The sequence below is a fragment of the Fopius arisanus genome, unplaced genomic scaffold (assembly GCF_000806365.1).
Source record: "Fopius arisanus strain USDA-PBARC FA_bdor unplaced genomic scaffold, ASM80636v1 scaffold00016, whole genome shotgun sequence".
Taxonomy (NCBI): Eukaryota; Metazoa; Arthropoda; class Insecta; order Hymenoptera; family Braconidae; genus Fopius; species Fopius arisanus.
In genome coordinates, this window is record NW_011887755.1 from 199,611 (window position 1) to 214,217 (window position 14,607).

At 39.1% G+C, this 14,607-nt stretch overlaps 1 protein-coding gene across 5 annotated transcripts; it reads right to left on the reverse strand.

Annotated features, from left to right (window-relative positions):
• Nucleotides 1-1,861: 1,861 nt before the first annotated feature.
• Nucleotides 1,862-13,649, reverse strand: LOC105263668 (C2 domain-containing protein 5). 5 transcript variants are annotated; one of them, XM_011300016.1, is made up of 13 exons: nucleotides 13,558-13,649; nucleotides 12,623-13,022; nucleotides 12,421-12,561; nucleotides 12,130-12,346; nucleotides 11,822-11,944; nucleotides 8,419-11,702; nucleotides 7,990-8,013; nucleotides 7,056-7,208; nucleotides 6,817-6,985; nucleotides 5,243-6,737; nucleotides 4,850-4,975; nucleotides 4,609-4,755; nucleotides 1,862-3,371 (listed from the first exon to the last, which is right to left on the reverse strand). In XM_011300016.1, exons 2-13 carry the CDS (start codon nucleotides 12,990-12,992, stop codon nucleotides 3,291-3,293), a joined length of 6,330 nt encoding a protein of 2,109 aa, XP_011298318.1. In that variant the 5' UTR covers nucleotides 12,993-13,022; nucleotides 13,558-13,649; the 3' UTR covers nucleotides 1,862-3,290. The 5 variants fall into 5 exon arrangements, with proteins under 5 accessions (XP_011298318.1, XP_011298322.1, XP_011298317.1 ...); XM_011300020.1 differs by lacking the exon at nucleotides 13,558-13,649 and adding an exon at nucleotides 13,310-13,514 and having other exon boundaries at nucleotides 8,419-8,564; XM_011300015.1 differs by lacking the exon at nucleotides 13,558-13,649 and adding an exon at nucleotides 13,310-13,514.
• Between the last annotated feature and the right edge of the window lie 958 nt (nucleotides 13,650-14,607).

A 14,607-nucleotide genomic window follows, 5' to 3' on the forward strand; every position in this document is an offset into this window, starting at 1 on the left:
TAATACTATAATTTTTGTGGAAATAAATATAAATTCTTATTTGTGGAAAACCACAACAGCTCCGGGTATCATCCTGGAGATGAGGCGTTGATATATATTTATTATATATTATATATATATATTTATTATATACATTATATTTATTATATTTATATTCGGAGCTGATTAAAATCTCCAGGATATCTAGATGGGGTTTGAAAAATCTTGGAATTTACCAGTACAGTGTACGAGACAGGTTGATAAATGAGATAATAAATGAGAGAAGAATTCGGATTTGTCTACATTTTTATCGCGGGAACGTACGTGTTTGCGATCATTATGTTAGTGATAATTCACGGAAATATTTATCAGGTGGAGATCATTCTGGAGAGTCTTCCTCAATGGCAGCATAAAACATCTCGTGTGCATCAACCTCTTTTTTTATTCATCCGTCTCGATGGTTCAGGTGCATTTGGTATCCCACGCAACCGGACAAATTGCACTTCCATGAATCGGTACAAGTGGGTGACATGTTCGTGATAGTATTACAAAATGGCTGGCAACTACTACTTTTCACCAGGTGATGCGAAACAAATTCTTCTTAAGATGCAGCAGGCACGTTGATGGAGTCATATAACTGCAAGAGTAATTGACCGGAGTGACAAATGAAACATCAATTCCGCAATAAAGAAATCATTTATTTGAATCAAGTAAATAAATTCACTAACATCGTGAGAAATCCAATCCTTTTTACAAATCCGAAACCTATATTTATTTGAATTTTTGTTATTAAAAAGATTTCTCAAAATAATAATTATCATTATTATTTTGGCTTTATTAGCTATTTTTACGGGAGCCAGATATTTTATTATGACGTCAGAGTATCGAATCGAAAGCTTAACTACGAATGAAGCTATTTGCGTATTTCGTTTCATATGCGGTTGATGAATGAAGTACTTTGAATTATCAGGAACTCCACGCGCAAAGTACATTCATCATAATTTCTTTTAGAGTTTGATTTCCTGGGAGAATACACATGTGGGTTTTACACGTGCAATAATCTGTATTTGCCACAAGAGACTACTAGGTACATACAGGTGAAGTTGAGTGCATTGTCTACATCACGAGAAATTGCCGTGTTTCTAGAGCGTCAATCACTTATTCCGGCAATAGTCATTATTTTTATTACCGCGATAATGGTGATCGATTTTTTTAATAGTCCCAAGTCAAATCATTAGACTGTAAAAAAAAACAATTTCTAAGTGATTTTAGTAAGATTTACTGTTTTACACACTAGTTTAATAAAAATTTATCGCTCGCAACGTCTGGAGGTGAAGCATTGAATTCTGGAAAGGCCTCCATTTGTGAGGTCAATGACTGGTGTCCATTGGACAGGCATTTGAATGAATAATACAGGGAAATCCTCGACATTCCCTAAATCGGGAATTCGAAGACTGCAATGTAATTGATATGCGGCCACGAATTTGGTGAGCCTATGCGAGCATTCGTTTAGTGTCTCATGTAAATCGATCATTGTTTTATACAGCCAAAATAAATTATGCCAAGTGTCGGGGTCGTTGCATTAATAAGAAACTCCCAACGCTCTTGAATAATGAATCGTCGATTGAACGGACGCGATAACGTCATGTCTTACTTCACCAATTCATCGAAGACTTCACATTTCGTTCTTCATCGCCTCATCTTCCCATTAGCTGTGAAAATAGTCCAGTTGTTCCATTGCAGCCCAGCGGGAAATCATTTCCAAACAGCAAATGAGATAATTACATTATGAAAGAAATGAATAATCAGCGAACGGAGTGATTGGTCAAGGAATCAATAAAACATATAATATAATACAATATGTTTATTTACAATTTGTCAAGACAAGTGCGAATCTCAAACTACTGAAAAACGCTCGATTCTTACGACTAAATTAATTAAAAATAATGAACTGTCATGTTCAATTCTTGCACAACCGAACGTTCCTGTATAATTTTGAGCGCTTAGGTAATTTACATGGTATTCTATCGATTGTTCAAACAGTCTCAAGCATCGATAAAGAGATGATGAGAATGCGTTACTCCTGAATTATGTTGAGAGAAATTAGAGAAAATGGAAACGACAAAAAATAGCGAAACAATAATTGGATTAATACTGTTTCCATTATCTCCAAGACCCTATCATTATGGGAATTTATCGACTGTGGGCATGAATCAACACCTACTGAAGTCTTAGGTACAGTGTTAACTTAACAATTAGCACTGTTAAGTGATGTGATAATGATCAGAGCAGTGGTTATTGCGAGTGCATTGATTAGTCTAGTGGCTCGAGAGCACGAGATAATTAAAGATACGAGTCAAGTTGTGGAAACTTCGCGCTCGCTAATTCGTTCGATTGCAAATTATGTTTTATTAGTACGACTAGATCCTCTTGAGACTTGTGTTAAGGCTTGCTTTCTAATAATATTGTCGCTTACAAACCCCGTGGTTTAACATGACAAAAAATATGGAGAACTCAACAAAATCATCGTTGGCTCAAAATTAATCAAAACAGTAAAATACACGACGCACCACTGTTGAAAAATTTTCATTGAATTTTCCAGATAACTTTTACATATTTTTTGCAAACTAATGCCACTGGAATCAATAACTCTCATGGGTTTTCACGATATTTTCAATATTCAATTCAAAATTTAGTGGAAAATTTATTTTAGAATATTACTTTACGTAAAACTCAAACTCTCCAACCGGAAACATCAGTATAAAATTTTCAACAGTGCAATAAATAACGAAACACTGGTAACAAAACAGTCGACTAATATTGATTGATTTCATGCACGAACTACTCTCGCACTAAAATCCCTCGATTATGGAATCCAGTGAGGATAATCCACCCAACGAATTTTTTTCAAACATAAATTATTCCTCTCTAAAAATGGCGAGATTGTGAGATAACTCTCCTAAAAAAATATATAACAAAAAATCGGATTTCAAATACGAGTGGCACTTTCATGACAGTACGTGATTCTGATCACAGAGCTTTCATGACACTAAGAAAAATATTATCTCCGCATGAAGTTTAGTGTTAAAGAAATTTGTTGGAGACAAGAATAAAAACGGGGATTTTCCGTACAGCACTGCATGATTCGTAATGAAATTAATAATTCAACCATTAGATGGTCTCAATTATATTTAATTGGCACAGAAATATTTTTTTTCTTAGTGTATTCTCTCATTTCTCTCCACTTATACTCAATTCATCGTCGGTATCTGGCCGTATCTTTACGGTGGAGCAGAGTAGGGTGGTTGCTGTCAGCAATTCTGATTGTGTCTTTCATCCCCAAAATAAGACACAGACACAACATCACCCCCAACATTGATGAGACACTGGCCCTGAAATTTTAATGTACATTTAACGGTGTGAAGTAATCAAGTTCAAGGGCAAACAAAACGATCGTAAAATGTAAATAGAGAATTGGGCAGATGAGTCAGGAGTGATTTCAATACTGAATTTACATTGTTACCCGAAATTTCCATCAACAGATTTGAGGATTGCTCGGTTGGGTGTGAGGACAGCTTTGAAAACAAAGAATTTTGAATAATTCATTGGAAAATTTCCACACGGGATGATTCAAGTTCGTCTTTAGGATTTGGTGACTCGATGGTAGTTGAACGAAAATCCGACGGAAAGAAATTCATCTCTCACTTTGTAGAGTACCCAGGGCAATTCCAATATCTCGGCGTGCTAAGTTATGATCAGACGTGCGGAAAATTAAATGCAGTATTCATAGGCCAGAGATAGATTCGAAATTTCTTGTTAGAAGTTGCTCTGCATATAGGCCACGCATGGCAATACGCCTCTGCATATACAATACACGTGATCCAATGGAGTAAAGGGCAATCTAAATTTTCCCTTTCGATAGTATTGCGGAGACCTTTCAAAACGACAAAACAACTCCAAGTGTAGGACGCTGAGGCGCAGGTGGAGCTTCATAAATAATATTTCGTTTCGTCGTTTCCAATAACAAATGCTACGCTTAAATTTTCTCAAAGACCCTTCCACACTCAGACATTTTCACCCTCAAAGGCCCGAGTATAAAAATTTCAAGTGGGTTTTAGCATTAAAAAAAACGAATATCCCTGACATAAAAAATTCCATTGGCACTCAGAGAAAAGACGGGAATAATATCGTAGAAATAATTTTGTAGGCTAACTTAAAAGTTATTATTGTGAAAAATAGGCTGGTATTTTCAACCAAGAACTGTTTGAAGACGCAATTAAATTTTTGTTAACTGATTTCTAGGATTTTATTCCATCGAAAATTTCCTATTGTCACGTCAAATTGTTGTCGAGTGTAAATGCAGATATTCTAATAATTTAATGATATTTGATTTCGCTGCCTGGAGGGAAAGAATACCTTCGACTGATGCAGAGAATACGTGCACATGGAGAAATCGAATGAGAAATGATAAGCTGTAAGGTTCGCCAAGACGCTCCCTATGCTACACGATATCCTTTCGATCCAAGACAATGGCGATGCGTTTCATAAAGTACAACCACCGAAGCATAAGAATTCTCAAATCATTGGTGCATTATGAGACCCTCACGCAGTACAAAATTCCATAAATACCTGATTTTTATGTGGACTGTGTTGGAGTACACACTGCATCATGAAGAAAGCGACCATGGCGTTGCCCCCAAGGGCTGTAATATGAGCTCGAACAATCGCCAATACTTCCGTCACAAAGCTGTGAGTAAATCCGCTCAGTCCGCCATTCTAAAGAAATAACCAGCAATGAGATTCCGATTCACAAACACCTCTTCTTAGTTGAAAAGTGAAAGTGCTGATGAATTTTTAATATCATAATTACCTCTCTAATGGATGTGCTCTCCCTGATGAAGAAGAAATTCAAGTTTCCTAAATACCTCTCGATTCTCCCACCGGGTAGATACGACAGGGGTGTGATATCCACGCCATATCTCTCTTTCAGAGGAACCTAGAACCATTCTTTTTTTTATGAAAGCTGTAACCTGTGAAGATTTGTATTTTATTACACCAACAATATAATAGTAATAAATCGTATAGCGATGAGAAAATTCAATTTTGGAAAAAGTCATTTTCCTCCTCCAAATGACCCAATAGACCCCTCGGGGAAAGGGAATTTTTTTTTTCATTTTGACTTTTCTGGCCGCTTTGATGATTGTAATATTATCTACTCCGTGAATTATGTAAAATGACCATTTGCTTAATAAGTAATGCTCACATGCTTGTACTTGTGCTGATGGGACTTGCTCTTGAACGGAGACTTGGGTTGGCACTTCTGATTCGAATTGATCAACGGAGAATTCGAAACGGACGTCAATGATTGATTAATTCCCGTCGAGCCATCCACATTCAAATTCTCAGCATGATCCTCATCAAGACTGAAAATCAAATCGTTGTCATCCGATTTCTTCAGTTGATCCTTGCTCGAGGAATTGTTAACACCCTTCTTCTTGTATCTACTCATCTTCGTGGGTTCTCCCAGTCCCAAAGCCATCCCCACGACAGTCAACTGTATCTCATCCTGTTCAGGTAGTGCTACTTTAAACTGCATATCACAGAGAGCACATGGCACCATTCGCCTGAGCTTAAAGAAGATAGTTTGAAGAATCCTGGCGAAGTACTTCGAGGGCATTGATGCAAATTGCCCAGATGGAATTTTCGCCCTCGATATCTGAGTGAACATTTGAAGATTTCTGACAATCTCAAGGTCTTCCAGGCCAAGTATGCTTTGAGTATTAACAACATGGAAATCGTCGGGGGGTCTGTCATCCATCAGGAGATTTATTCTGTCCATATCCTCAACATCATCCACTTCCAGAATACAAGCGTCTTTCGTTCCTGCCCCTAAATCTAAATCAGGAAGATCGTCATCGGACTCATCAGTGTCTGATGTTGTCATCGCTCGGCCGTTTTCAATATCAGCCAGCGGCTTGAGTCTGTAATACTCTCGATTTTTCTTGACTGTCTCGATTAGATTCTTCTGTATATCTCCAAGTTGTTCCTCATTATGCCAGGTATTACCAGACGCTATTTTGGGTACACTCGGTACAGGCAAAGCAGTCAAAAACACAGCAGTACCGACAGCCATGCCAATAACAAGCCTCTCCCCAATGGACACCTGAACTTTCAGTCCGAAAATAGCATTCATGCCTTTAACTTTGAGCTTATTCAACAACAAACTGTGCAACTCGTATTCTAAAAACGGTAAACAATCGGATATCTCTTTGGCGTTCAATTCACCCCGGAGATCTCTCTTATTTTTACAGACAGTAGCCTGGAGAAAGCAACCACCTCCTGTCGTTGGTATATTATCTGGTAACTCAATAGTTGTGAACAACACATCAGGAACTTTGTATCGTCTGCATATTGCACATTTCGATACATCCACTCTAAAAGGCACACTAGATTCATTGTAGGGAAGATGACAGAGGCTGCAAGCACTTTGAAATGGTACATGAGGTGTTTCATGTTCATTGGACTCTGAAATCCGTTTAATTTTAAGTGGCTGATTTTGATAAGCACCTGGCACCTCCTCACTCTTTTCACTTTTAACAGCCACTATTTTTTGTAAGTTTCTCTCCTTTTCTGCATCAACGGGATTTGTCACTGCAGGCGTTTGTGTTTTATTGAGCAATATCTCCTGATCTTGACTGGTATTCAAGAGATTTATCACAGCTGCTGTACCGGAGGCATTCAGCACACAGACGTCATCACTAAAACGAATAATGATGATTAATTTTTGTTGACCTTTGAGGGAGGTACATTGAGATAACAACTGGATTCTAAGATTACCATATACTTATCTCCTCTTTATAACCAAGAACAACATTACACCCGAGTGCACGAGCGTGTGATCGAACTTCCATCCTAATTTCCTTCCACCAAGCATCTCGACCCTCTGGCTCCTCAAGATTTGTAATTCTCTCAATCAATTTCACGGATCTCGCACTCACTAGCCCACCTGCGAATCATTGCATCTTTATGTATTACGAATTACGTACTATCGATTCCCTAGTAAAAAATGAAGATACCAAGGTGTAATACGAAGCCAGCTGGGTAGTACTGCATCGTGATGAATGGATACTCCAGCATCTCCAAGGCATCTTGATTCATCGTCCTGACAATTGCTGTCGACGGCCTCAAATGGCCTCCCATCGATCTGTCACTACCAGCCAGCGAATTCCCTGAAAATTATCACGAGAGAATATTAACTAGAAGGTATTCTTCAATTTTTCTCATTCGTCCGTACATTCTTTTTATATTTAAGTACATTTAGCAGACAGATTTACCATCGCGTTCGGATTAAAGGCTGGGTTATAGTACATCCAAGGTGTTGCGAACTTCCAAACTAGTTGACTGTTGAATTTATAAGGCTGTCATGGCAATGAGAGAAACAATCTTTTTCATAACACATAGCTCATGCAACTAATAGCTCAATGGTTAATAGCCGGGAATCAGATGGTTCATGCTATAACGAGGTAATAAATCCTATCTCGTAATCGAGGTGGACTCAAAAGTCATGAAATACCATCAGGTTTTACAGCTGTCATAAGCGGAGTTAGAACTACCAGGGGTAGTATTGGAGGATAACACTGATTCTACCCTAAAAGCTGATTTTGTCGCTGATATGAGGTTTGAAATGAAGAAACATTTTTCAACACTCCAATTGGATCGATAAATTTGTATGATACACGGAGAAAAAAATTCAGTAGAAAGCCGTGAATTAAAATGATAAATTAATCTGTAGGAATTCCAGAAATAATAGACGAAAATTGATTTTTTTTTAATTTTTTACTCCTTCGACGATTAAAACAGGAACTACCGTAATGTAAACTAAAGAAGTGTTTGTGATTTTTTTTTCTCCGTGAACACATCAGGTCCTCTAGGGCATTAATTCGGGTTAAATAGGTGACATATTTGACATAATGAAAAAATAATTATCATTAACTCCTGAACGGTACTCACGTTTGTGAAAGAATTTACAAAATCCTGGCAGGAGAAATAATGTGAATGGAACAGAAAAGAAAATAATAACTCGGTGATGTTTTTGACCTCGCATAATTGATGATCAATGCAGTGGAACAATAAATAATTGCGTCAATGTAAATAAAGCATCGTGCATATCAATCCTCGAGTTGTCCATTAATCCGACAACTTGTCATCAAGTAACAGAAAAATAACAAAACCCGTGGAGAAAATAGCCAGTTGCCTCGTCGAGTAACGATAAATGCCAAAAACCGTCGGCTCTCCCGGTCTAAGGGACAGCAGACCACTAGGCTAATTAAAAAAGTAAGCAATTAACTCTTTGAACTGGCTACCATGTACAAAAACGCCTGCTGCAATTCTTCATTCAAAAAGGAGTACAAAAGCATTTATTTGGATTCACAAACTCACCCTTTGGTGTGATACTCAAGTCAGAATCGCTGGATCTTCGATGAAGTGGTGCAGGTAATTTAGTTGCTGGTGTATTGGTTCCCTTGGAGCCAACAGAGGCTGGAAAAACCGGTGGATGCACTGGGCTCGATGACTCCTCCTGCAGTCTGGGATTAAGAGGCGGAGAGGCAACACGCGTTTCGTCAGTCATTTTAGCCAAGTTAGTAATATTAGTTATTGATAAATGGCTCTGTAAATCTTCCAAACTATCCTCACTGTGACTTTTGTGCACTGAGATATCAATCTCTTTAGGATCCAAACATTGAGAATTAGTGGATTTTTTAATGACACTCAGGGGAATGGCATCACTAAAGTCATTATTAATTGATCTTGACAATTCGTTACGTCGTTTGATTTTGTCATGATCTAATATCTTATCACTGGGTATTAATTTGTCCTTCGAAATGAATTCGTTCAGATTTGCATGTCTTGGGGATGATTCTACCGGGGACTGGGGGCTTTTCGAGGACTTGGTGGAATAGTAAGAGCTCGAGGCTGTGGGATTTGGAGAGTGTGTAACCAGAGGAGATATTTGGTGGGTGTGGTGTGAGTGGTGGTGATGGTGATGCCTCTCTGGGGACTTCGATCTGGAGTTTCTTCTGTGCGATTTAATACGGTGGATTGACTCTGGGGATGGTGTTGAGTTCACGTGTCTGTGGCCATGTCTCTTTTTGCTTCTAGTCGACTCCTTTCGCTCGACGTGCATGTGGTGCGCCATCATCTTGATGTCTATCGTTCGAATCAAATCCAACATGCAGTACTGACGATAATTCTTTCTGAATCTCTCGCTCATGTGCTGAGCTTCTATCGTGAACTCTTGGGGAAGAGGGAACTCCAGGGGCTTCTCATTGTGGATGCAATATGGGGTGTGAATATTCACATCTAGGTCGAGCTGTGCTGGTGGCTTCAGATGAGAATTGTCTGTGCTCGCAGGATCGATTATTATTGCTGGTTTTGAGGGTATCGAGAGGGATTTGGAATCCCTTGTCTCAGGATTTTTTCTCGAAGTGCCTGGTTGACTTTCTGGAAGATGAGCCTGAGGCTTGAGCTTCGGAGGCCCCTTGTATATCACTGTCTCTGTCCTTGAGACCTTCTTCGGGGTCCTATCCTTTTTATCGTGACGAGATTTTCCTTCGAGAGAGCCAGACTGAAATAGATACCTTTTATACGGAATTGGGGAATCTTCTGCAATTGAATTTTCCGAGGTTTTAGACGATATCTCTGCGTTGTTATGGTGCATGGTCTCTAGGATCCTCGGAGATTTTGAATCGAGAGGCGGTTTCTCCTTTCGGATGACTGCTATCACTTCTGGATGGAACTTCGGTGGGGCATTGACCTCGATATCGCTGAGATCGATCAAGGATGATTCTGGTATTTCATTTGAAAGAGAAATATCGTGAGTATCTAGTGCAGGTACGGCTTCACTATCATCTGCAGATCTTTCTTCAAAGTTTGGAGGTAGAACTCGGTCGGCAACATCCACAGGGGTACTTGCAGCAAGAAAAGACTCATCAACTGTATCGAACTTCCTCTGTTTCCCAAGAACTTTCAATTTGAAACTTGGAGAAGTCTTCAGTGCGGAGTCTTTGAGAGAAAGTTCGTATGGAAGAGGCAGTTTAATCTCTGAATCCGAGAGGGAAGGAATCAACGGGAGTGCACTATCATCAGGCTCGCAGCTACAGCCGAGGATTATTCCTTGCGAGAATTCAACCAGATCTTGATCTTCTTTATTAAAAATTCCAGATATTTCATATTGCTCTGAAGGAGAGCCATCGATTCCCTCAGCTATTCGTGAGGGAACTACATTTAATTCTTCATTACTGAGTTCTTGCCCACCTGAGGCAATATCGTCTAGAATATTATAATCTGTGCTCGAATTTAAACCATTTTTCTCCAAGGATGGGTTCTTTTCGATGATCTTAGTAATTATATTCCCCTCAGAATCTGAACGATGAGTTTCGGTCAATTCGTTGATATTCGATTCAATTTCAATTGAAAATGGATTAATCAAGGTATTATGAATAGCATTCTGGACATTCTGATTCGACGAAACTTCTTGCAAGTTGTTTGATGTTTCTGGTTTATCAGAATCTGAGGGATTGATACCTTCAATCTCTTGTAGATGAGTTCCATTCAATGCATCATTGCTACATTCAATTCCATGTGAGAAAGAATCGTCAAGAATATTATAATCTGTACTACTATTCTGAACTCTTTCCTCCAAAGACTCTTTTTCCTCAAAAGTTCGGGAGATTTGTACCACAGAATTCCCTGGAACTTGTGGCGGTGGTTCATCAAATTTCTCAATAATAAGCGAATCCTCAAGGATATTGTAATTAGTGCTAGACTCCGAAGGTTCGTCATCAGACGTTGACGTATCAGTTTCGGACGAGGACATCATGGGAACGTGGCCCTCGGTATAGTCATACCCATGATTTTTATCCCCGAAAACATTGCATTTCACGTTGTGTTCAATGGAGACGTCTTCCCCAGCCTCCTGATTGGAATTCCCATCATCAGAGGTGCTGAAGGGCCTCGTTTCACCATCAGTACTCTCAAAATTCTCTAAAAAGTTAACAGGGGACGGGGCAGGTGTCTCTCGGTCCTCTAGAACACAATCAAGGGGAAAACCAGCGTGAACCGATTTGATGAGCATCGCTGCGATGCCCTCGGACTGATTTTTCTTATGGGTAAATTTCTTTCTCCTGATCGATTGCCTGAGCTCTGAAAATGAGGACCGAGTGGTGTCTGACCCAGCCACTGACCACGTGCTTGAGTAAGTCGAGTCATCGCTCTCTTCGTCAAACGAGTCAGAGATCTTGGATTTCATTTGAATCATCTTTTTGGGCAAGTACCTGAGATTCTTGAGACCACGAGAGAACGCTGAGGTTCTCTCACCCCTCATGTCCTCAAGGGCCAACATTGTTCTCAGAGACGATTCACGTATCAATTCGTCTGACAAGGAATGAGTTGACAAGGCCCCAGATTTTCTGAGATTTTCTAAGGGACTGCACTGCAAGGACATTTGTCGTTTGACTTCTGTCGATTTGTAGTCAGTTATCCTCATGGCTATTCGTGGCCTTTTATTCCAGTCGTGTTTTGGAAAACTTTTCCCTATCTTTGTGGTTTCGAGGCTCGTTGGAGAGCGGGATAAGGGACTCGGGGTATTCGGAAGCAGAGGCAAACCATCGTCACTCTCAGAATAATCTAGTTGGGTTTTATATTGCGAAACAAAATATGAAAGGCTATTTGTCACATGCAGGCGAACACAAGGGGAAGAAAGAGAGAATTAATTTTTCTTCGTTTCTGATCTTCACGTTTTTGCTGGTAACTATTATAATGGTTTAATGGATTGGGTACTCACTCTTCGACGTTTTGGCTATCACTCAGGAGACTGATATCTTGAAGCTTCATGAGGGTTACCGCTGTGCCAATTCCACGAGCTACGATGCCTGATTCTCCTTCCAGATCGAAATTCTGGCAGTATCTGAAAATTGAATATTGAATTCAAGCATTTATTGAAAAACACAAAATATGATTCCTTTGAGGTGAATTTTATGACAAAAATTCGGAAGAACTGTCACGATTATCTACTGTCAGACTTTCAACCCAAATTATATTTCCTTGTTTATTTATTTATTCCCCTCAATTATGAAAATGTATTATTCGTACCCAATGACAGCATTTCCACCGAGATCTAGAGCCTTCAGACCGATTTTCCTCTGGACTTCGCCACTGAGTTTGAAAAATAACGTTTGACGTGCCTCATTTGATGCCCGCGGAGTTCTTATCTTGTCGATCCACTTGTATTCTGGATCGTCACTCACGATGAGCTCTTCCACGAATCCATGAATTACCTGAACGTGATAGCCTTGGGGAACATTTGGAGCTGGGAACAATTAAAAAAATATTGAAAATAGAATGAAAATCAATTCCATATGGGAGGGAATTTACTGAACTTACAATAAAAAAATTGAACTCCACAGGACGACTGTCGAAATTTATTGAAGTCTGAGAATAACTCCACCTTGACGATGATGCTGACCTCGCCCCTTATCCCATGCATTGTATCAAACACTGGAATCCAGCCTGTCATGACGGAACCTGCAATACAAGAATTTCATCAGATGATTCATCTAGAGAACAGTTGAGAGTTGATGATTACCTCCTTGAGATCCTGCACTGGAATTGAGTGCAGCCTCTAATGTCCAGATATTTTTAACAGGTGGAGGCAATCCAGGCAGTAGCAGGGGATTGAGATTCAAGTAGACCTTGCCAATAGCATCATTGGCAGAGTAAGTATCATGGTCCATTAATCTTAGCTGCAGGGGTTCGTCCTGCAGCTCAGCATCATCAACCTCGAACCTGTACCACTCAGAGTTCCACTGGGGATTGAGGGTTTTTCTGCACACATCAGTTTTGTAAGTCGTATTTCCGAATTTAATTTCCACGTAAGCATCAGTTGTATCGCCAGAACGATCCATAACTGGCAGATTTCTTCCTGCCAGAATCCTCACTTTTATCTTTCCAGGCATTTTCTTAGATTTAGCTATTCAATTTTCACCCTGAAACAATCGTCAATATTCTGTTATTATTATTTGAGCTTCTGACAGATAAGATAAAACTTGGAAGTGAAGAATCACTTGGTAATTTGCCTGTCAAGTTTTTGGCTAAAGGAACAACACATCATTAAGTGAAAATCTATTTTTACCCCGAGAAGTTCTCAAATATAGAACGATTGAGTATAGAAAATTTGAAAATAATCACCGATGTAAACGTGTCCGAACTACCGCGTTTAAAAATAAAAACACATGATAAATAATATCAAAGAAAACATGCACACCCTGGATACCTTAAAATAGGTTAAGTCTGCACCATTTTTGTTAATTATTTCACTCTAGCACCTGAGCACTTTCGTGCCAACAATTTATAAATACTTCAACGGACTACATTTTTTAAATTAATGAATCCCTCACTGTTTCACTTCTGTGCAAATCGAAAAATTGACATCTGAGTTTAGGAGAAATACACTGTCATTGTCTAATGCACAGCCGCCATTTGTGACAGTTCACACTAATGTCATAAGTAGGTCAAACTCACCTGAAATCCTCATTCCCATATTTATTTCACCGATTTGCCGATTGATTGGGGTTTTGGGTTATAATTGAGAGCATGCGGAGCTGTGTTTTGAAATTCTGCCTCACATAATAATACCCTGGTAAGCTTGATTTTCATTGGAGGAGAAAGGAGGTGGGGGTAACGATTCATGAAGGCTAATGTGTCAAGATGCTCCGATCAGAGAGGATTGACTAAAGTAGAGGCTCAGTTCTGGGGGTTTGAGTGACCCCAGCGGCATCGTAGTACTGCACCCCAAGAGAGGGAGGGCGCAACACGCAATGCTGGGGTGTTTTTTTTTTATTAACCAAGTTTTTATTGCAATGCTCGGGTGTCCATCAAGTCGACGGGGTGAATTTTATTTTCTGCTGTACGAAAGCTTTTTGTTTTTCATTTGTTTAACTGAAATTTAGCCGACTGTAGCACGTACGGAAGAGGGAAACCACATCTTGTGGAATTTCAATGAAAAAAATTATTCAATATGTTGAAGATATACCACTAATGAATTTATGTTTTTAAATGAACGCGTTGTCTTAGCGGTAACGTGCTCGACTGGCACGCCGGCGGTCCGGGTTCAATCCCCGGCATAATTCATTTTTTTTTTTCAAAATAATTCCAATTTTTTTTTTTGTTAATGGCAAATCAATCGAAATATCGTTTAAAAACTGAATATTTGAAAATCGAGAAGATATCCAGTGAAATTGAAAAATTAGCAATTTTTTAAAACAATACTTTTGCAAAATATATACTCCTAATGAAATTATAATAGCATAATGGTGCGATATCCTAGCGGTAACATGCTTGGCTAGCACGCCGACGGCCCGGGTTCGATCCCGCCGTCATTCATTTTTTTTTTTAAATAATTCCAATTTTTTCTTTAGGTAGGCATTCACTGCAATTGAAAAATTCGAAATTTTTGAAAAAGTATTAGGGTAACATGAACATCGAGGAGCTATTCACTGAAATTTTCACTGAAAGTGAAAAATTCGAAATTTTTGAAAAAGTATTAGGGGAACATGACAATGGAGGAGCTAT

What these genes read in the sequence shown, in the direction of transcription:
- LOC105263668 (XM_011300016.1), bottom strand. Translation starts at nt 12,992, where the DNA reads ATGCCTGGAAAGATAAAAGTGAGGATTCTGGCAGGAAGAAATCTGCCA. An exon ending in TTGTAAATTCTTTCACAAAC is followed by an intron (nt 7,209 to 7,989) that starts GTGAGTACCGTT and finishes GATAATTTTCAG; the next exon opens with GGAATTCGCTGGCTGGTAGT. An exon ending in ATCAGCACAAGTACAAGCAT is followed by an intron (nt 4,976 to 5,242) that starts GTGAGCATTACT and finishes GAATGGTTCTAG; the next exon opens with GTTCCTCTGAAAGAGAGATA.